Consider the following 21038-nt stretch of genomic DNA (forward strand, 5'->3'; position numbering starts at 1 on the left):
GTGTTTAGCAGCAGGTCTGTGTTCTTTATCTGGTTTAGACATGGTAGTGTGTGTCTGTTTATTCCAAAGTCCTAATTTATTGCTCCCATGCTAATATTTAATTGTTCATATAATGATTGGGTAACAGGATCAAATTCCTTATAGTAAAATTCACAAAATAAAATTATTCCGTAATTGTATTGCCACAAACAATAGGGCTTAACATAAGCCCTAAGCAGCCACTCAGCGCTCCACTGGACGTGAGAGCCAGGCGCTCTGCATATCCGTCTCAGAACTGGCGACGGATTCTCACACAGCGGATTTCAGGAAGAGCACCAGCCCCAAGCACCTGCCTGATGACACTGAACGAGGTCCACCCCCCCAGCTTGCTAGGGGGCCCAGGGACAGGCGAGCATGGTGGGGGGCGTTAGAGAGAGAAAGCGGGAGCAGGAAGGCAGCAGCTCTGAGGGTCCCGAGCGTCTTTTCGGGTCCAGGCAGAGAGCTCCATCTGCCTCTCGTCTGCCCTCACTGTTTCCAAATCCTCAAGGATGCGAACAACAAGGAGTTGAATCTTTCTTTTTCTGTTCTTCCTCTGTGTGGGATTTCCAACAATGGAAACTCAGAGCCCAGACAGGTGAGCAGGAGGAGCGCTCAGCACCCCCACAGGCTGCAGAGCAGACCGGAAACCTCTTGTCAGGCCCTCTTCGGGAAAGTCAAAACTCACATGCCAGCCGCCAGATAGATAATGTAACATTCTTGCCAGAACCAGCGCCCCTGCAGGCTCATTTGCTACCAGGTTACCCCTCCTGCTCAGCAAATGCTCTCCCAAGAGCTGGAAAAGACTGGTGTTTACGAAAGGCTTTGAAGATGGAAATTAATGCAAGCGCTAGTATTATTATTAATAACATTTCAAACTGGGCGCATGGAATTTGTGGCTGCACTTGATGACGTTTTAATTAAATTTCTAATTTTACCAGGTGGGGGGCAAAGAGAAGTTATTTTTATCTCCGAAGCCTGAAGTCACGTCTGGTTCCCAGACTGCAGCAGGGTGTGCTCAGGGCACTTGAGTTCTGGCTGAAGAGCTCTGCACAGGGGCTCACTTTCTTAATCTTCCGCAAGTAGGCAGAAAAAACACCACCGACCGCCCCAGCACCTCTCAGAGCCCAGGGCTCTCCCCTTTCTGTGAGCTGTCACCCAGCAGAGAAGCTCTGACATCTTTCCACCTCCTGCTCTGCTGGCCCAGAAAGGGGTCGTTTCTGGAATCTAAAAAATACAACAAAATCGTGACTGTTACAACAACAAAAAACACAACAGACTCACAGATAGGAAGAACTAGGGGCCACCAGTGGGGAGAAGGAGGGGGAGGGGCAAGAGGAGCAAACTATACGGCACAAACAAAGGTGCAAGGATCTCTCGCAACATGAGGAATATAGCCAGCATTGTATAGTCCCTATAAATGGAGCAAAACCTTTAAGAACTGCGAATCACCACAGCCTGTATAACATTGTGCTTGTAGCTTGTGTTATACTGTACAAGGGTTAGATTGCAATTAAAAAAAAAAAGCCTCCATAGTAAAAGTCTGACTTTAAAAAATGATTATTTTAATCCAAAATTGGTAAGCCTCCTTCCATATACAGCTAAGATTTAAAAATAAGAAACAATTTTTAGAAAACTTACTGGTTTAAATTAAATATGCTTGCTATCTCCAGTGAGTTTTTTAAATTAGAATTAAAAAAGAAGAAGAAGAAAAGAGGAAAGGAAACAGGAATTCCCTGGTGGTCCAGTGGTTCGACTCTGCCTTCACTGCCGAGAGCCGCAGTCAGTCCCCAGTCAGGGAACTGAGATGCTGTCAGCTGCACGGCGGGGCCAAAAAACAAAACTAAACGAAAAGTTCGGAGGAGCTTCCCCGAGTAAGAACTCATTTCAAGAAATTTTCACATGCTGTTTGCTCAATTTTTTTAGTTGTTTATTTAGCAACAAATTTGCACAATTCCAACACCTCTGGGGGACCGTGAGAACTTCTCTAAGCAGCACCTCTGCACACACCCTCCTGTATTTGGGGGTTCTGAAAATGCCACGGCACCTACTTTGTTGTGAACGTGGTTCATGGGCCTCAGTTTGACTATGGAGTTGTTTGGATATAACGTTGCCATTCGAAAGATTCGAGATCACGTCACCCCCTCCTTTCCCCATAACACCTTGAAGACTAATCTCTACCTGTAACGATATACCAAGTTATCTGTGACGGCAGAGAAAACACTTGTGACATTTACTTTCCATGCACCCTTCCTCAGGAAGCTACTGGAGAATATACACCATCCAAATAAAAGAAATAAATCAGGAACTGGGATCCAGAAAGCAAGGGACGGTGACACTGCAATGAAGCCTGGGACAAGCCACACGAAGCCTGCCCACAAAACGGGTGAGAGACGACGAGAGAAGCGGCTTCCTCGTCTTCTGAGACGCGTCCCTAAAGAGAAGATGCAGTGAAGTGACGTCCTGCGATGTCCACAGGATGTACTGTGGTGAAGACGCGATGGGCCACGTCAATGCTGACTTCTAATTATCGTCCAGCTCCTACTTCAGATACCTCGTGATTCTGTTCATCTTGTTGGAGAGAAGGAAAAATTTAGTTTCTGTTGAAATAAATGAGAACAAGAAATTGCTTTCATAGACTTTATTGGTAATTTTCAGCATCACAGAACTTAGCTTTTTTCCCCTGAAAGGAAACCGGATTAACGCCATCAATCTCTTTGGAGAGGGAAGGGTGGAAAGAATAAATAAGGAGAGAAAAGGATTCTTAGCCATTTTTCATGTATTCTTGCTGAAAATTAACTAAGGGAAAATGAGTAGCTGAGAAGCTAAATTAATCCTGACCAGGCTCATTCTGGGACAAGTACCCCTTTGCCTGAGTAGCCACCTCAAGGCATGAGATGGGGCCCCTCTGGGTTTGGGCAACAAACACTTTGCACTTTACCTCAAGGACGAAGAACGGCCCGGTCTCCCGGGATGGGCCATCAGACCAGCGTGGGACCTGGAATCCCGGGAGCTGGTGGGCTCTCACGGAGTCCTCACGCCAGGGCTGTGCGCACAGACCTGTACTGCTCTTTGAGACTGGTTCTCACAGCAGTCAGGTATTTTGAGTTAAGAGTGATAATGAAATTTAACTTTCCACTTCTGGATACCTGTGTAACGAATCACTAAACTAGACACCCTTTGCCCATGTGGGGAGACCTCCCATGAGAAATGGTCCAGCAAAGCCTTGTGGGTGGGGTGACCTCCAGCTCACCTCTCAGGGTTGGGAGCATCTGTCCAGAGTGACTGGCCTGCCTGTTTTCCTCCACATGTGCTCAGACAGACTGGAAAGCCTGCCCTTTATTGTGCTGTATGAATGCCCAGAGGCTGAATCTGCAGTGTAGCTGTGCTTGGCTCTCTCACCATTTATTGAGCATCTTCTTTTATAGGGGACTGTGCTGTGCAGGGTGGAGTCCTACGCACCTTTCCGCACCGGCAGGCACAGACATCTAGCCCAGCAGGCCTCATGCCTGCTGCACCTGAGAGCTTCTGAGAAACACCTGCCTGGCTCCCGTGCTCCATGGGTTTATCCCACGCTACCTGGGCTGGAGGAGGGGTCCTGAGGGGCACATATGTTTATAAACTCCCTGCATGGGAATCCCCTGGCAGTCCACTGGTTAGGGGAGAAGGCAATGGCAACCCACTCCAGTGCTCTTGCCTGGAAAATCCCATGGACGGAGAAGCCTGGTGGGCTGCAGTCCATGGGGTCGCTAAGAGTCGGACACGACTGAGCGACTTCACTTTCACTTTTCATTTTCATGCATTGGAGAAGGAAATGGCAACCCACTCCAGTGTTATTGCTTGGAGAATCCCAGGGACGGGGGAGCCTGGTGGGCTGCCGTCTATGGGGTCGCACAGAGTCGGACACGACAAGCGACTTAGCAGCAGCAGCGGCCAGTGGTTAGGACCCGGAACTCTCACTGCCATGGGCCTGGGGCTCAATCCTGGGTTAGCGAACTAAGCTCTTACAAGAGGTGTGGCATGGCCATAAATAAATACATAAAAACTCCCCAGGTTAGGCCCTGACTAGGGCTTAGAAATGCCCTTTTGAACAAGTTAGTAAGTTAACTAAGTGGTGCTGGTAAGAAGTCAAGGGAGGGACTCCCAGTCGCTGCTAGGAAGGTGTAGGAGGAGACAGCCCAGTGGGCTGCAAGGGTGAGTAGGACTTGGTGGGACAGACAGGGGTAGGGTAGAAGATTCCAGGCCAAAGGACTGGGGAGGGGGTGCGTGGGAGCCTGCGGGAGGTATATGAAAGGGTTTCTCCACCACAGAATTCTAGGACCGGTCGGCGGGAGGAGGACACCGAAATAATCGCAGGCGAGGGGGACAGGGACCCAGCGCCTGGTGGGCAAGGCTGCTCACCGGTCGCCACGGCCCGCGTGCACGACGGCTCCTGCGCCGCCCGAGAACGCAACGTGGAGAGCTCGCCCCTCTGTTCAGTGTTTGCACCGATCGGCGCTGGCCTCAGGTTTGTCGCCCGAGGCCCCGGTACCATCACTGCTTTCAGACGTCCCTACGGGGAGGCCCACTTTCTTGCCCCCCGCGCCTGGCTCCCACGTCTTCTTCTCGTGGGCGCCCGGGATCCGAGCCCCGGCTTCAGCCGGCGCCGGGAATGCTGGAGGGAGGCATGGGGAACAGGCGGGCAGGGGCGCGGTCACTGCGGATCCACCTTCCTCGCGGTTCTGCCGCCTCCTCGGTCATCACACCACCTGCCACCGCGAGGAAGCCACACCGCGCGTGGGTCAGGGCACGGCCGTGCTGACCCCGAGCCGAGCCCGCTGGACACCGGTTAGCCGGCGGTCTGGGTCCAGGCCAATCATCGGAGGGTACGTCAGCACCCTAGCGCCTGATTGGCCAGGACTGGGCAGAGCCGGCCCAATCAGAGTGGCGCTCTCCTTCCCCTTGGCCGCGAAGGGAGGGCTGCGCAGGTCCTCGAGTTTCCGGCAGGCGTTTCCGCTGCGACCTCCCACGTGGTAATGGCAGCACACTCCGTCATCCTTTCACGACTGAGGTAGGCCGTTTCCAAAGATGACCCTCACAAGTTCTCAGTCTTTATGTACAAGGCTCTGCCCACTCCCCTTGAATCCAGGCTGGCCTTGGGCTTAACTTCTCCCGATAGAACAAGGCAGAGGCGATGGTCCAGGATTTCCAAGCCCAGACTTTCAGGGGCCAGGCAGTGTCCATTCTAAACGTCTTGGGGTCCAGCTGCCCGCAAGCTCAGGCTGACCACCAATACAGAGAGAGAGGGCGATTTGCTCTCAGCTCTCCACTCACCCCGCTAAGACAATGAAAACCATCTGAACCTCCTTCCCCCGAGGCGAGCTCCTGAAGCCATCTGAACCTCCTTCCCCCCAGGGGAGCTAAAAAGGAAAGTCGGCTCAGGAAGATCTCAACCAGGAACAGGTGAAAGAGAGAAATCTTCCCCCAAGCCACAGCCCTGAGGAATAACAGCTCCCTGTGGTGCAGGCTCCTGTTTGTGTGGCTTGTTGTGAGTTAGTTGCTCCGTCGTGTCCGACTCTGCGACCCCATGGACTGTGGTATGCTAGGCTCCTGTGTCCATGGAATTCTCCAGGCAAAAATACTGGAGTGGGTTGCCATTAAATAACCGATTCACAGCATAAATTGGACTTACTGTTACTTTAGTATAGTCTTAACTGGTCTGTTTCATAGGTTTAGACTTAGCATTCTATCAGCAGCCTGCAACAGAAAATCCAGTTCAATAAGGATATTGATTATCCATCTCTCAGAACATGAAATCCATGTTAGCATGGTGGCCCGTGGTGTCACCAAGGACCCATGCTCCTCCCGTCGGCCCATGCTGCCCTCCCCGCTGTGACGGGGTTCCTGTCATATCACGGATGTGGCAAGGCTGCAAGGCGCCGGACATCACATCCAGACCTACAGCTCCAGCAAGAAACGAGGAGCATGTCCTCTCTGTGAGCCTCCTTTTTGTGAGGAGACTTCCCAGCAGCAGGATCCATTGGCTTAAACTTGTTTTAAGGCAATTGAAGGAAGAGGCACGGAGTTACGGACATTGGCTTACACAGAGCAGCTTACCCTAGCCATACAGAGGGTGGTGGCTACCTGGACCATGGTGGGTTTCTGCCAGCAACGACAAAGAAGGCAAGCTGGCGGCTACCACGATGTCTACTCCCGTATGAAGTGGACACTGACCACTGAGTGAACGGGCATTCCTGAGAGACACCGAGCCTTTATCCGGCGCCTTGTATGATCTATACCTGTCTTTCTACTCCCCCCGCCCCCACAGATGTCACCGTCTGCAAGGTGGTAGCCAGTCAAAATCTGGCTGCAGCAGCCAGGGTTCTGGCAGGAGGCAGAAGGCAGGAGATCTGGAGAGGATGGCGACAGGACCGCCAGCGGCAGTGCAGTCACAGTTCCGGGGCCCGCCAGGGGTGCCTTCCCCAGGGCCTTGCTGGCACCGCTGCCTGGGTGGCCTTGCTGGCACCGCTGCCTGGATGTCGGAGGCATGGTTCCTGGAGCCTGGTGTGAGTGGACCCAACAGAAAAGGAAGCTGGACGAGCAGTGTGGTCACCAGGGGACACGGACACTGCCAGGCCAGGGTGGGCCCCGTGGGCAAAGGAGGGGAAAAAGGCCCCGGCCTCTCTGCTTGGACTCAGCCCGCAGCTGGTGCCCGGCTGGTGAAGATCCACTGATGATGATGGCCGTGGGCCTCCTGGACACAGAGCAGGAGAGGGTGCGTTTGGTTGGAAAGTGGAGAATCAGTGACCCAGTTGACCAGAAACTGGCGAATTTTACTGAAGAAAAGCAGTTCAGAATCCAGGTTGTTCAGCCCTTGTGGGCTCCTCTGTCTAATCCCCTGTGTCCGGCAGCTTCTCTTCCACACCAGCCAGGTGGACACTCAGTTGCCTTCCTCCAGAGGTGGGAACCCTGCTCCTGACCAGCCACCAAAGGCGCAGTTAGGCCACTCTGGTTTCACAAGTGGTGGCCGATGGCAGCAAGAACAGAAGTGTATTCACTAATCCACGGCTGGCTGGCTGTGGCTGAGAAGAGAAAATGTTGGGAAAACAGGAACGTTCCCTGGGACTGAAATTGAGGTGTCTGAGTCGAGGTGTCTGAGCCACAGAAAGGTTCTCCTCTGCTACAAGGAGAGCCTGGGAGTACATGCCTGCGGCACCTGGATGCCCCCAGGTCTGGGCTGGGCCTCCTGGTGACCACCCGGCGCAGCCGCGGGCGAAGGCAGGAGGTAGACCAGATGGACTGGAGGCAAGACAGGCCAGGCTGGTGAGACAGGTTCAAGGCGGATCCCAACCCCTCACCCCCGCGGGACTGCAGGAGCCCCTGACTGTCTCAACGCTGAAATCCTGGGGTCAGGGGCCCTGGGTCACGGAGCCTGTGGGGTTTCAGAAAGAATCCAGGTGGCAGAACCTGAGATCACCTTCGCTCCAACGCTGAGGAGCTGCGACAGTCTGGGGAGCCCCACGGGCCGGCCCCGCCTCACCTGCCAGGCAGGAGGGGCCACGCAGGGGAACAGCGAGCACCGCGGAGACGAAGGCCCGGCTTAGCTCGTCTTCTGCCCGACCCGATCCCTCATTCCCGCCCCAAGCCCCTTCCTCGACTCCCGCGGTCTCACACCCGCCCTCCGGCCTTGGGCGGGGGGGGGGGGGGGGAGATTGACTCTTCCGGCCGGACTCAGCTCCGGGCGCACAGTCCCCACCGCCCAGGCCCCGCTGCGGGGAGCGCACCCCCGCCCGGGAGGCGGAAGCAACAGGAGCCGGCCCCCGCCCGCGGGTCCCCGCCCTGCGCCCCGGGGTCCTCGCGGCGGGCCGGCTCCGGGGGGCGGGCCGGCTCCGGGGGCCGGGCCGGGAGGGGGCAGGGCCGGGGCGAGGGCGCGGGAGCGGGGCGGGGGCGCGGGCCGCGGGGCGCATGCTCACACGCGCCCGTGACGTGCGCGCCGGGACCGGGCCGCCGGAGGCCGGGCTGAGAGGGGCGGCGGGCCGAGGCCGCGAGGAGGGCAGAGCAGCGCGGAGCGAGCGCGGCGGCGGAGAGGAGGCGCGCGGAGCAGCAGAGCGGCGGCGCGACCGGCGCTCCCGGCCGGCCTCCCCGCCGCCCCAGCCCCGGCGCGCGGGCTCCGGCCGCCAGGCGGCCACCGTGCTGAGCCGCCACCCCCGCGCCGGCCGCCGCGGGCCGGGCCGGGCATGAGCGCAGAGGGGCCGCGGCCGCCCCCCGCACCGCCCGGCGCTCCCAGGCCGTGACCCGGGCGGGGCGTGCTGCCGCACTCGGGCCCGGGCCCATGGGCGCGCGTAGCCGGACCTGGGGGCGCTGATCGGGCGGGCGCGGCCGGCGGAGCCATGGAGTGCTGCAGCCTGGTGCGGACGCTCGTGCACAGATACGTGAGTGCGACCCGCGCGGGGCCGGGGCCGGGACCCGGGCTGGGCAGGACGGGGCCGCGGCCGCTGGCCGGGGGCCGCCGAAGGCCGGGGCGGCCGACCGCGCCCCGGGGCGCGGCGGGACGCGGGGCAGGGGGCCCCGCGGGGCTGGCTGCTCGGGCCCCGACGGCGCGGGCGCCCACCCGCCAGCGCGCCTCGCGGGAGCCCGGCGGCCGCTGGGGCCGCGGCAGCTTGGATGGGCGCCGCGCCGGGCTCACGTGCCGGGTCCGCCCCGGGAGTCGGACAGAGAAGAGGGCGCCCCACGGAAAAAGACAGCGGCTTTGCCCCTTAGTTTCGTAGCACGCGGGGCTTCGGAAGTGAAGTTCGGGAGCTTTTCTCCGAGAGTAACCAATCGGATCCGAGGCCGGCCGTGGGGCTTCCCGGAGCCCTCGCTGGCTGTGGCCGCCGCCAGGCGGGGGTGGCAGAGGGGAGGCTGGTTTGGTTTCGCGTCGGCCGCGGGGCGCCCGGGGCGGCGGGGGTGCGCCCGGCAGGACAGCCCCGCCCCGGCCCCGCGCGCACGCGGGGCGCAGCTTGCCCAAGTGGCGCGCACCGAGGTTTCCGCTAGAAGGGGGCACGGCCGCGGGAACTCTTCTGGCCTAGGAGTTCCCTGAGTCAGTATCCACGTTCACGAGCTTCTTGTCCACCCAAGGGGAACGTTGAAAGAGTGCTTCCCCGGAGTCCACTCACCAAAGAGGCCTCTAGGGTCGGGGAGCTCCCCCGGGGAGGGCAGTGAGCCTTCCAGTTAAGTGGGGGTGAACTTCTCTGAGGTTCTGGTAAGAGGCCCGGAGGGCTTCCCGTGGGAAAGGCCCCGCTGTTCCCTTAGGGATTCCTGAGTCGGGGCACCTTCCTGTCCACAGTAGGTTCTGGAGAAGCTGCTGCCCGTAACAGTAGGTCAGCAGAGCTGTTAGAGACAGCTCCGAGGACGCGGACAAGAATCCGTGCAATCGCCGGGAGGGTGGAGGCCCTGCTGACCCGGAGTGTGCTTGCTGACCTCCCGGTCAGTTTCTCTTATCGGAATCGAAGACTTGCGATGGCGAGGAGAGCTGACCCGGGAGCGCTGACACAATCTACCGGGAGAGAGGGCGGGCCCGAGGGCCTCGGGTCTGCCTCCTCCTCCCATCAGAGCCCTCTGCCTGGCAGATCTGCCTTCCCCGCGGTTGCTGACCCCTGCACGCTCCCGGTCAGGCGGGACGCGGTTCCAGCGTTTGTGCTTTCATCTCCCCCAGGCCTGCAGCTGCCTCGCGTCGCACCAACCTGTGTAAATGTTGGTGTCCTTTACATGCTCGTTTCCACCTTGCTGTGATGTGTGTGTGTGTGTGTGTGTGTGTGTGTGTGTGTGTGTTAGTCCCTCGGTCGTGTCCGACCCTTTGGGACCTCACGGACTGCAGCCCGCCAGGCTCCTCTGTCCCTGGGATTCTCCAGGCAAGAATACTGGAGTGGGTTGCATGCCCTCCTCCAGGGGACCTTCCCCACCCAGGGATCCAACCTGCATCTCCTGCTTTGCAGGCGGATTCTTTACCACTGAGCCACCAGGAGAGCCCCTTGCTGTGATGTTAGACTTAAGAAATCAAATTTTCACTCAAACCTGACTGGTAAATCTTCTTCAGTGAACTTCCCCAGCACGTGCATTGCTTGGTGATGTCTCTGGAATCCAGTCATGGGATACTGTTGTTATTTCTATGTTTCTCATTCCACATCTTTTTTTAAACATCTGATCATTTGACTACTTCACCATATTCATGTAGAAAGCCATTCATTTTTTATGATATTAAGCTTATGTCTGTGTTATTAAACTAATTTGGCTTTTTCCAGAAACAGCCAGTCTGTTTGCTTGTGATTGGATTATGTCTCAATATGTAGGAATTAATTATATTTCCTTATACTGGAGGGAAAAAAGACTCTGGGATTAAGGATTCATATTTCTTTGTGATTTCCATATGTGACTTATTCTATAAGTGCAAATAAAGTCATATCCTGTTCCAGTCTTGTGGTCACAGAGTCAGAATTTCTAGGACAGAGAAACCTTTTCATGATGATGCCTGAGGGTTGCCAAAGATAAAGGAGTCCTTGGAAACCGTTGCTAGGTTATTTTATTCTGGGTTACTTCCAGAGAGGTGGAGTAGGCGAGTGAAGGAGATAATTCTGTTCCAGGTTAGGCCAGGTATTTCCAAAGCTGGCATCACTGGTTGTGAGCCTGGATGCATATAAGCCACATAGAGATGTGCTGAACTCAGAAATGGCAAAGCGCTTCTGTGCTGTGAGCTTAAAAAAAAAAAAATTGCTAACAAAGTGGATGGAGAACTAGTGTTACCTCCTTAGAAGAGATGTGAGGGGAGACGTCCAGTTTCAGAGTCTCCAGGCGCCCACCTGGGTTGGACCTGGCCTGCCCATGTTGAGGCCAGGTCTCCCTGGCCTGGTGGCTTGCCTTTCTCTGCCTCAGTTTCCTCGTCTAAGAATGAATAGCAGTCCCCGTTCCAGAGGATTGGCATGAGGATTAAATGCACTAACACAGGCCAGGACTGAGGGTGGTACCTGGCACTCTGAAGGGGCTCAGCACCCATGTCACTGACAGCTGTTAGCAAAGCTCTGTCCCTGGTGACTGGCCGGGAGAGGGCAAGCACCTCCCTGGGTCACCTGCTGGTCAGTGTGGGCGTCCTGCTCTAGAGCAGTGCGTGGGCTCAGAGGGAACTCGGGGCGTCTGGACACAAGGGCGCTGAAGGCTGCAGGCCAGTGAGAAGTGCCGCGGCGTCCGCTTGCAGAATGCCCGCTTGGCACGGTGCCGCTCCCCTTCCTCTCCACACCTCGAAGCCGGGAGGTCTGTGATGCCCGCTTCGTTGTGTCCCTGGACGTTGTTTTCAGTACTTCAGCCTGGACACCTGCTTGTCCAGGTTTCTGCTTATTTCTGTCTCACAATTCTTGCTTTCTGGGGTATTTCTTACCTTTTAATTTTAAGATGGGCGAAACTTCCTTAATGAGAGTAGATCTGTTTTTGAAATGAACAGTTACATTAAGATTTTTCTGTATAGGGAGAAAATAAGCGCTGGTCCCTGGAGAACCTCAAGCGTGGCTGTATTAGAATGCTTTGAACCTTCTAAGAAATTCACCACTTATCTGCATGCATGTGGGTCTGCTCTTGGCTTTTTTTTTTTTTTTTTTTAATCACCAAATGGCTTGTGCCACGGATGTCAGTGTTGGCTGCTGCTACTCTAAAGGCTGACATTCATCTGATGAGTCTTGGCTTTAAAGCTTTAAATGCCACCTGCCTCGGAGCTGCCTTCCTAAGGCCGCTTCTCTAGACACCCTGGGGCCTCCTGGAGTTCAGCTCCGGGAGTCTCCACCCCAGGACACTGAGGTGGGCCACCTGGACCGCCGAGGGATTCAGATGCTGGAAATTGGTGGCCCCTGAGGCAGGCCAGCCCTGCCTGCAGAGCTGGGTTCAGTGTTCGAACACGCCTTTCAAAGCAATCTGCCTGATGTATAATTTAACCCGTGTCCTGGCTATTAAGTTAGATTCCTCCCATTGTCTGCCTGTTTGGGACAAGTCATCTTGACGTGCTTTCTTTCCTGCCTGAGGGCAGATTTAATAACCTGGAGGAGGGGAGGGAGTTTAGCTGACTGGGTTTGCTGCAGAATTTCTAGGGGCGAGCACGCCGACCTCAGTCTGCAGTTGCCTGGAATGGCCCCGAAGCCCCTGAGCTGCCGCTGGCTCTGTGGGGGGGGCTCCGTTTACTGCTGTGCTGGGCTCCGGAGCCTGGACGCGTGCTGTCCCTCGTGCGGGGCAGTCAGTGCAGATGCCCAGGACCCAGATGCACAAATGCTTTTCTCACCAAGTTAAATGCAGGCAGAAATGCTATTTATTTGCAAGGAAAATCAATAAAAAGCCATTTTTTACAGCCATAGAAATTCAACAAGCTTGAACAAGAGATTTTTTGCTTGGATTCTGGTATATGAAAAAAAAACCCAGTTTGTGGAGGTCAAAGTTCAGCATCAGAGGCTCACAGGTGCAGGTGGAGACCTGGCTTAGGCCTTTGAGACCATGGACATCTTCCCGCTTGAAAGGGACCCCCTTGGTGTGATTTCCTTGCGGGGGGGGGAGCACCGCCAGGATCGGGGGCAACTGGGGTGTCCTGCGGCCCAGGGAGGTGCTCTGTCAAGGGTCTGACGCCGCTGGCAGCCCCAGCTCCTCCGCGGGACTTCGTACCCTTCGGCCTCCCGGAGTGGATGGTGTGGAGGGTCGTGGCCCCCCCGGACTCGGTGGTCAACGGCGGTCCCCAGGGAGGGTGCCCACCCTGCGGGTGCTGTCGGCCCCCTCCTGGTTTGGGGCAGTGACCTGGTCTGGAAAGCTGCAGCTTGTGTTCCGGAGACCACGCCCGTCCCCCTCTTTGCCCTGAGCCAGCACACCTCCCTTCTGCAGCGGCATCACCAGCCCCCGTGGCACTCCGTCGTGCCGTTCATTGCCCCCTTTCAAAGCAGACTTCCTTGACCCCGTGGCTCCTGCCTGTGTCCCCACGTCTGTGTCCTCCAGGGACTCCCAGGCCTGCCTCCTTCCTCCCGCAGCACATGTGTCAGCCCGTGGGCGCGCAGCCCGAGGCAGCCCGCCGGGGGCCCCCTTCTGCCCTCACCGCTGACCTCAGCCACACACAAGGTCTCTGCGTGACACAAGGTGCGGTCGTAGGAGGCCAGACAAGCCGAGAAAGGTTGATGGTGGGGCCAAGCAGGGAGGGGCAGCTCGCGCTCCGAAAACCTGACCTCCTTGATGGTGTTCAAGGAGACTGTAAAGGCGGGATGTGGGGGGGGGGGGGCGGCCGCAGGCCTGGTGACTTGTGACAGGGCGGTGCTCTGGAATCTGTGCTCAGCCCAGTGACCTTCCTCCACCTGGGTGGGGTCTTAGTTCTGCAGGAGGACTCAGCACTCGCTGTGGGTGAGCCTCCAGGGGCAGGCTGTTTCCTGACCGCCCCTCCCTGATCTCTTCCCTGCCCTGACCTGGCTCTTGAATCTGCCCTTTGGTACTTCAGGGAAGGTCGGGGGGCGAGACACTTTTCTTCCCGCAACTAAGAAGCAGAAAGGGATGCAGAAAGGAATTGTAGCCCGAGGGCCCCAGAAGTTCCTTCTGGGCTTTGTAGGCGTGGCCTCGTTTTGTGTGGCCTGACACATACACAGGTGTGGCCTGTGATCACATGGGAGGCAGGGAGGGCCCGGGAGCCATCCGGGTGTCCGAGCGTGCGTGCCGGGGCTGGGGCTGCGGGCCTCTGAGCCGAGAAGTCTGGCGGGTGGGTCCAGGCAGAGAGGGGGCTGTGTCGGTCGGCAGGCCCTTTGCTTGGGTCAGCCGGGGGCCTGAGGCTGGCGCCGTCTTTCCCATCGCCACCCTGCTGGGAGGCCTGGGTGCCCCCACGGCCTTGGCCACAGACCCCCCCTGGGGCCAGGACAGCTCGTAAACCTCTGTCCAGCGGTCAGTTCTGCCTCTCACCACGGCTGTTGCTAAGACCTTCGAAGGCACGCCCTTGGGTACTTCCAAGGACCTGAATGGGTTAAGGACAAGCCTTGAAAGTCTTGTTGAGGCCACTTCACACCTTTGGCGTCTCCTTCCCTGGTAGTTTCTCAGAACAGTGAGGAGGAGGCAGGGAGACCCGTGGTCCTGCCCCTGTCCTGCTAACCCCCCGGGGAGGAGGTGACCTCCCCAGGGTCACAGCCTGCGGTCCCCTCACCTCTGGAGGGGCTTCCTGACCCCGGGAGCTTCCTCCACGCTCTGTCTGTGGTTCTTTCTGTCCTCACCACTGATCCTCCACCCACAGGGACCCCAAGGCTTTCCCCCCCTTTCCTCGCATCCACCCCTCGAACCCCCGCCCGGAAAGGACCCTCTCCTGGGGTCTGGCTGTGAACGGGCATTCTTAGCTGGCCCCCTGGGGGTCCTGGAGCAGAGTGCAGAGCCTTTGGCTCCGACGCTTTCTGTTTTCTGGGCGAGGTTGGAGGGGGTGTTCCCCAGTGCTCCTGGGCTCCTGAACGCTGAGAACCTTGTCTGAAAACAGGAGGGGAACGGCCCTCTGGTACGGTCGCATCAGTCACTTTGTGACTTCAGAACTGCCTGAGTTTATGGCCAACTTTTAAACTCAGGTGATTGTGTCCTGCCTGATAACATAGGAGACACAAGAAGATTCCCTGGAGAAGGAAATGGCAACCCACTCCTGTGGACAGAGGGCTGGCAGCTCCAGTGCCCAGGGTCACACCTGAGCTTGACTGTCCACAAGTCTCCAGATTTCCCCGCTGTTTCAACAAAGGTGTGACCTGGCTGTCCGGCGCCAGGTGGCTGCCCTTTACGGAGGGGCTTGGTGCCCTGCCCCACGGCTGCCCTGCTCCCGACCCCTGTCCACCGAGGGTGCAGGCTCGTCCAGTTGGGGTGGACCCCTGAGCCCAAAGCAAGCTCCATCCGTCGGTCAGTGGGTTAGAAGCGCCCGATGACTGGCCATCGGGAACAGAGCCTGGGCTCCACGTCCCCTGGTGTGTGTGCTGACGCTGGGTGCGGGGAGCCGGTCCAGCAGTGTCCCTGGCGGGGGGCTCACTCGTGCTGCGTGTGGACCAGGAGAAGGCCCGCCCTGGGCCGAGTCGGGAGAGGGCTCGGGGCTCCTGCCATTGTCTGTCCCTGGGCGTAGGCCAGCCCAGAGCAGGGGAGCGCTGTGGGCGAGTTAGTCGTTAGCTGCCCCTCCTGTACACACTTTCCCCACCTTTTTAAGTGGGGACAGAGGAAACTCACTGCCTCTGAGCCCCCTCCCCTCGACGAGGACTGTGCTGGTAACGTTCACACGTGCGTGCCCCGCTGTCCAGCCGTCTGGGTGCCTGTCAGTCACCCTCTCAGGATAGAGCTTGTCCAGATGGATCCATTTCCAAGTTCTCACCCTGCAAATGTTTAGCCACCTCCCACCCTCCTGAGTTTCTGTGGGCAAGATGTTTCCCGTCTCTCTGTGCTTTCTGTTTTGCCTCTGGTGGGTTTCAGAGTCCACGCGCCCCCGGGGAGTGTGTGACAAGGATTGGATGTAGGCGGTGGAAGGAGCGGGTTTTCCTGGGGGACAGCCGTGTGTCCGCGTCATCCGGCCGCAGTCTGTCTGCCCCCACACGACGCACCAGCTGGCTGCAGCTGTCGGGGCAGTCTGCGCCGTCTGCTGTGTGCATTTTTGCGGGCGAAACACGTTAACCAAGGTGGGTGGCCGCGGGCCAGACACTGGTGCCTTCCAGTCACTCTGCTTCTGCCGTGCTGACCCCGAGCCTGGCTTGCGGGCTCTGTGACTGGGCGAGGCTGGGGTCCTCGGCGCCTCCTCGGGGCTCATGAGGCCGGCTTCCGTTTCCCTCCCCTCTTACCTGCCTGGGGAGGCCTGAGTCTCTTCCCGGAGCGCCTCCCAAGCCGGCCTGGGTGTGGCTGCGGGCGCCCCGGAGCCTGCGGCCCAGGAGGATGCCTAGGCTGCTGGTGAGTTTCCGCGGAGCTCGTGGGCGCTCCTGTGAGCGCGGCAGACGGGGGCCTGGGTTGTCCAGCCCGCTGCTCTCAGCTGCGCCCCGGGGGTAGCCCACCACCCCGCCGTCCGCGTGGCTGAGGGGCTCCCCGCCACGTGGACGCTGGGCCTTTGCTTTGCCCACCCAGTGTCCTTCCTCCTCCACGCTTGTGTCCTGGTCTGAGGTTGGAGGCCCGCATGAGTCGTGCGTCGTGTCAACACACGTCTGGTCGTTGAGGACGTGGAGGCCAAGAATGTGGCCGAGGAAGGCAGCGTCCTCGCGGTGCAAAGCCGGCATCGATTCCGGGTGGTTCTGAGATGCTCGTGGTGGGTCCGTGAACCTCGGTGGTGGTGTGTCTAAGCGCCAGCATGTAAAATATGAAGCTGCGGCAGGTCCCTGCCTGTCCTGGTGCGGTGCCGGGCCCGCAGCGGAGCTCGATTCCTCAGGCTCGGGGCTGCAGGTGCGGCCGAGGGCTGGCAGGCGGCTCTGGTGAGGCCAGATGGCCGCCTTCTCCTGCCCTGAGGCGGCCACTCCTGGGGTGGGGGGCAGAGTGAGTGGTCTCTGTGCCTCATCCTTCGAGGACACGGTCCCTCCAGCGACGACGCCACCCTTAGGCCCGCGTTTCCCCTCCACTGCTTCCCCGGGTCCCGTCTCCAGCCACAGTCACAGTGGGGCTTAGGGGTTCAGGGGGCACAGTTCTGTTTGTGGCTGAATACTGTTCAACTCGGTGCGATTACACAGATAGCGAACCACGGGCAGTTTGGAAAAGTGCGTTGTCTGTTGACTGTTTCATCAAACAGGGAGCAGTGTCCCCAGGATCTGGGGGGGCTGGCAGAGTAAGGGTGCAGCAGGAACAGCCACTCTTCCAGGCTGTGGAGCAGGTTCTGGCCGTTGTCAGCGCAGTGCCCACGACCCGAGCCCTGATCTGTCAAGGTCCTGTGTGTCCCTGTCTTTCTCTTTCCTTTTTTCCCTGTGGGAGGCTTGGATTTTTCAGTCTTCTAACTTTACTGAGGCTTTCAATGGCCCAGTCAAATATCTCTCTTGGTAAATGCCACACTGCACTTGGAAATGCGTGGGTTATTTTAAAGTACCTTTTGCTACTGATCTCTCACGAAATTCCACAGTGATAAGAGAACAGACGTATGATTTCAGCACCTTTAGACTGTGAAATTCTTGCACGTGGGTTTATGGTTCCATCCCTGGAGGCGGAAACGGCAACGCACTCCAGTATTCTTGCCTGGAGAATCCTGTGGATGCAGGAGCCTGGCGGGTACAGTCCGTGGGGTCGCACAGAGTCGGACGCGGCTGAGCGGCTGAGCGCGCTCTAGCACTAGCTGGGAGGCTTGGTAGCAGAGTAGTGGTTGGTGTCCAGTGTCGTCTGGGTTTGTTAGGACTAAATCCGCAGCGTCTGTCTCGTTGGCGGGACAGATGTCCCCCACGTAACTGGATTGGGTGGAGGGGGCTGGGAAGCAGCCTGGCCATCCGTTACGTAATCTCCCTCCTTCAGAGAAAAGAGGATTTCCTCCAGCCTATTTTCAGCAAAGGATTAGGGGCAATGAAGTTCTGCCATGGGAGCGTCATCTGGATTTCTGTGTGATTTTTCAGGAGGGCCTCGGTGTCCTGCCCAGAAAACATGAGTTTTAAAATCATGGAATTAAAGTTATTATTTCCTGGAACAAAGTCATGGGGCGATTGTTGGGGCAGGAGATAAGTGATCTGAAGGTAAGGCAGGCCTGGATTTGTCCATCCTTTTCAGGTAAAGGATCCGAAAGGGACGGACAACCTACGTGCACGTGGAGCAATTTAACTCCCTTTCCTCTTTAGGAAGTGTTTGGAAATAGTCGTTCTGATTCGGGTCGTATAGACAAGCCGTTACAGTCTTAGGGAACCCTGCGTCTGTGCACGTGCTCCCTGGCTTGGGGTGCATCTGAGGCAGTCTGTGTGTTAGAAAGCCGAGGCGGCCGCCCTGTGCCTGGAGGCCGCCCGTGTCCTCACATCGCATAGTGTCTAGCTCTTCTCGATACTTTTCTGACACTGAAGCTCAGGTGGGGGGCGAGCCCGCGGACTCTAGCAGCGGGAGGCGTGCGACAGGCTCAGTGCACACTGGGTGCTCGGCGTCGCTGTTCACCAGATGGTTATTCACTCCCTGTGTGCGCAGGGCACGCCGTGGGGGGCAGGGACGGCAAACAGGCTTGCAGTAGGCTGGCTGCGTGTCAGGAAGGGCCATGGATGAAAAGGAGGCAGGCGGGGGGAAGGAAGCGAGGTGGCAGGAGCCGGGTCTGGGGGGATGGGGTGGCCCCAGGCCCTGGTATCACAGGGCTGGGGGTACAGGTCTGGGGGATGGGGTGTCTCCAGACCCTGGAATCACAGGGCTGGGGGTCCAGGTCTGGGGGGATGGGGTGACTCTGGCCCCGGGAATCACAGGGCTGGGGGTCCAGGTCTGAGGGCATGGGGTGGCCCCGGGCCCGGGAATCACAGGGCTGGGGGTCCAGGTCTGAGGGCATGGGGTGGCCCCGGGCCCTGGAATCACAGGGCTGTGGGTCCAGGTCTGGGGGACGGGGTGGCCCCAGGCCCGGGAATCACAGGGCTGGGGCTCCAGGTCTGGGGGACGGGGTGGCCCCAGGCCCGGGAATCACAGGGCTGGGGGTCCAGGTCTGGGGGACGGGGTGGCCCCGGGCCCGGGAATCACAGGGCTGGGGGTACAGGTCTGGGGGATGGGGTGTCTCCAGACCCTGGAATCACAGGGCTGGGGGTCCAGGTCTGAGGGGATGGCGTGGCTCCAGGCCCGGGAATCACAGGGCTGGGGGTCCAGGTCTGGGGGGATGGGGTGACTCTGGCCCCGGGAATCACAGGGCTGGGGGTCCAGGTCTGAGGGCATGGGGTGGCCCCGGGCCCGGGAATCACAGGGCTGGGGGTCCAGGTCTGAGGGGATGGGGTGGCCCCAGGCCCGGGAATCACAGGGCTGGGGGTCCAGGTCTGGGGGACGGGGTGGCCCTGGGCCCGGGAATCACAGGGCTGAGGGTCCACGGAAGCCAGGGTCCACGGAGGCCAGGGGCCAGCCCAGCGCAGCAGGCCTCGGGGGGGCAGAACACGCGCTTTATGTTGTGACTGCACTGTTACACAGTGGGGCCACGTGGCCACCCCAAGAATTCCGTTGCTTAAAACATGGAGTACGTATGTCACCTTTGATAAAGGTTTGAATTTGGTTTAAAATCATAAGGACCTGCTGTAAAGCACGAGGAACGAGACTCCGTACTCCGTTAGGACCTGTAGGGAGGGCATGTGAAGAGAGTGGCCGTGTGTGTCTGTATAGGCCTCACCTCGCTGTACCCTGGAAGCTGACACGATATTGTGAATCAAGTGTATATTCCAATAAAAGTTTTAAAACAGGAATTACATGGCAAAATGCAGAGGTGACAGTAAATTAGGGTGGTTGTGACGTCACAAAGATGCATCGACCTGCTGAACGAACGTACCGTAGGGTGGGTGATGGGCAGTGTGTTGGGCAGTTTTAAGTAGTTTATTCTACATTTGATATTGTTTATCTTGCTTTTTTGGAAGCTTTTTTTTTTTTAATCAATGCAAAAGACCTTATCAGGGTCATGGGAAGACTTATTGAAACCTAAGCAGTGATTAAGTTTTAATGGAAAATGTACCCTTGGCAGGAGGGTTTTTTTTTTTCTTTTTTCTTTTCAATAATTGGCGATGGTAAGCTTTATTAAAATTTAAATACTTGAATGTGAGGATTCATTTGGGCTTTATGTTTTGCTTAATATAGGTTTGTTGAGAACAGCCTGAGTGGTGATTATTGCTCCAGAAAAGAAAACCTGATACTTGTCATTAAACAAGTAATTCTGTAATGAGACAGAATATCTCATAACTAAGAGTTATATCTAGTTGGCCGTACACTCAAATAATATAGCTCATAATGATGTTTGTTTAATGGTGTTAGAAAGCCATGTCCCTTTCTCCTAAGTGCATTGATAAGAAATAGGAATTATAGCACTTTATGAGAAATTTTCTTCCAGAAACTGTTTGGATCAGATAAAGTTTCTGTTTGGAGTTAGTCTAGAATGTTTATTCTTTTACTAGCTAAAAAAAATGATTAAGAAATAGACGAAACTTAAATTTGAGGAATTTTTTTTCTGTAAAATTGTTGGGTCTATGACAGCAGTTTCCTGTTATTTCTGCTCCAAAGGTGATATGAGATTTTCTGGGTTGTTCTTAAACTGAAATAATTGTCTGGTTTCATAAATTGCTGTGTCACTGTCAGAGAGCAGCATGGTTGCAGAAGCAGGAAGTCCCGTTCTTATTAAGTACTTAATCGATTAACAAGAAACTTCGTTGTAAAGTTAAACACTTCTGTCTCTTAAACAGTGTGGCTCGTTAAAAGCCGCTGCTGTCAGGAGCCGGCGAGGTGCCCCGGCTGGGCCTTGTGGTCCTCGGAAGAGCTGACGGAAGAGTAAAGATGAGAGAGTGCGGTCGGTGCGCGTCCTCGGCGAGCTCCGGCATCAGCTTCCTGAAGGCGGCCGCGTGGCCTCCTTCAGCCCGCTGCCAGACCACGTGGCCGGGGCGTCGGGGCTGGGGGCGTGGCCTCCCTCAGCCGTTAGGCGTCAGGGCTGGGGGCGTGGCCTCTTGTTACCCGTGCACGTGGCCGGGGCGTCAGTGCTGGGGGCGTGGCCTCCCGTTACTTGACCACGTGGCCGGGGCATCGGGGCTGGGGGCGTGGCCTCCCGTTACCTGACCACGTGGCTGGGGCGTCGGGGCTGGGGGCGTGGCCTCCCTCAGCCGTTTCCCCTGCACGTGGCCGGGGCGTCGGGGCTGGGGGACGGTGGAGGCTTGTCCACACGGAGGCTTGCGCCTCGCCAGGACGCGGTCGGCGGCCGGCACTGGTCTTTCTCTTTTTTGGCCCAGCCTCGCTGCAGACGGGTCAGGCGCCTTCGGGCACTTGGTCGGCTGATGACGGACTTTGCACCAGTGTCCGAGGAAAGGGCAGTTTGGTTCACGTCTTCACCTGGATGAAGGCTGCAGCCCGCGTGGACCCACGGCAGGTCCTGTGCTGGCCCGAGCTGCCCACTGCCGCCTCCCTGGGCTCGC

The 21038-nt window shown here is 57.5% G+C and overlaps 1 protein-coding gene across 5 annotated transcripts in view; it reads left to right on the forward strand.

Annotated features, from left to right (window-relative positions):
- The first annotated feature begins 7980 nt into the window (after positions 1–7980).
- Positions 7981–21038, forward strand: part of ATP11A (ATPase phospholipid transporting 11A) — a 95047-nt gene continuing 81989 nt past the window's right edge. For all 5 annotated transcript variants that reach the window (XM_069602052.1, XM_069602050.1, XM_069602054.1 and 2 more), the window contains exon 1: positions 7981–8426. In XM_069602052.1, coding sequence (XP_069458153.1) covers positions 8385–8426 — 42 coding nt within the window. In that variant the 5' untranslated portion in view covers positions 7981–8384. The remainder of the gene's footprint in view (positions 8427–21038) is intronic.

This window comes from Ovis canadensis, chromosome 10 (assembly GCF_042477335.2).
Source record: "Ovis canadensis isolate MfBH-ARS-UI-01 breed Bighorn chromosome 10, ARS-UI_OviCan_v2, whole genome shotgun sequence".
Lineage (NCBI taxonomy): Eukaryota > Metazoa > Chordata > Mammalia > Artiodactyla > Bovidae > Ovis > Ovis canadensis.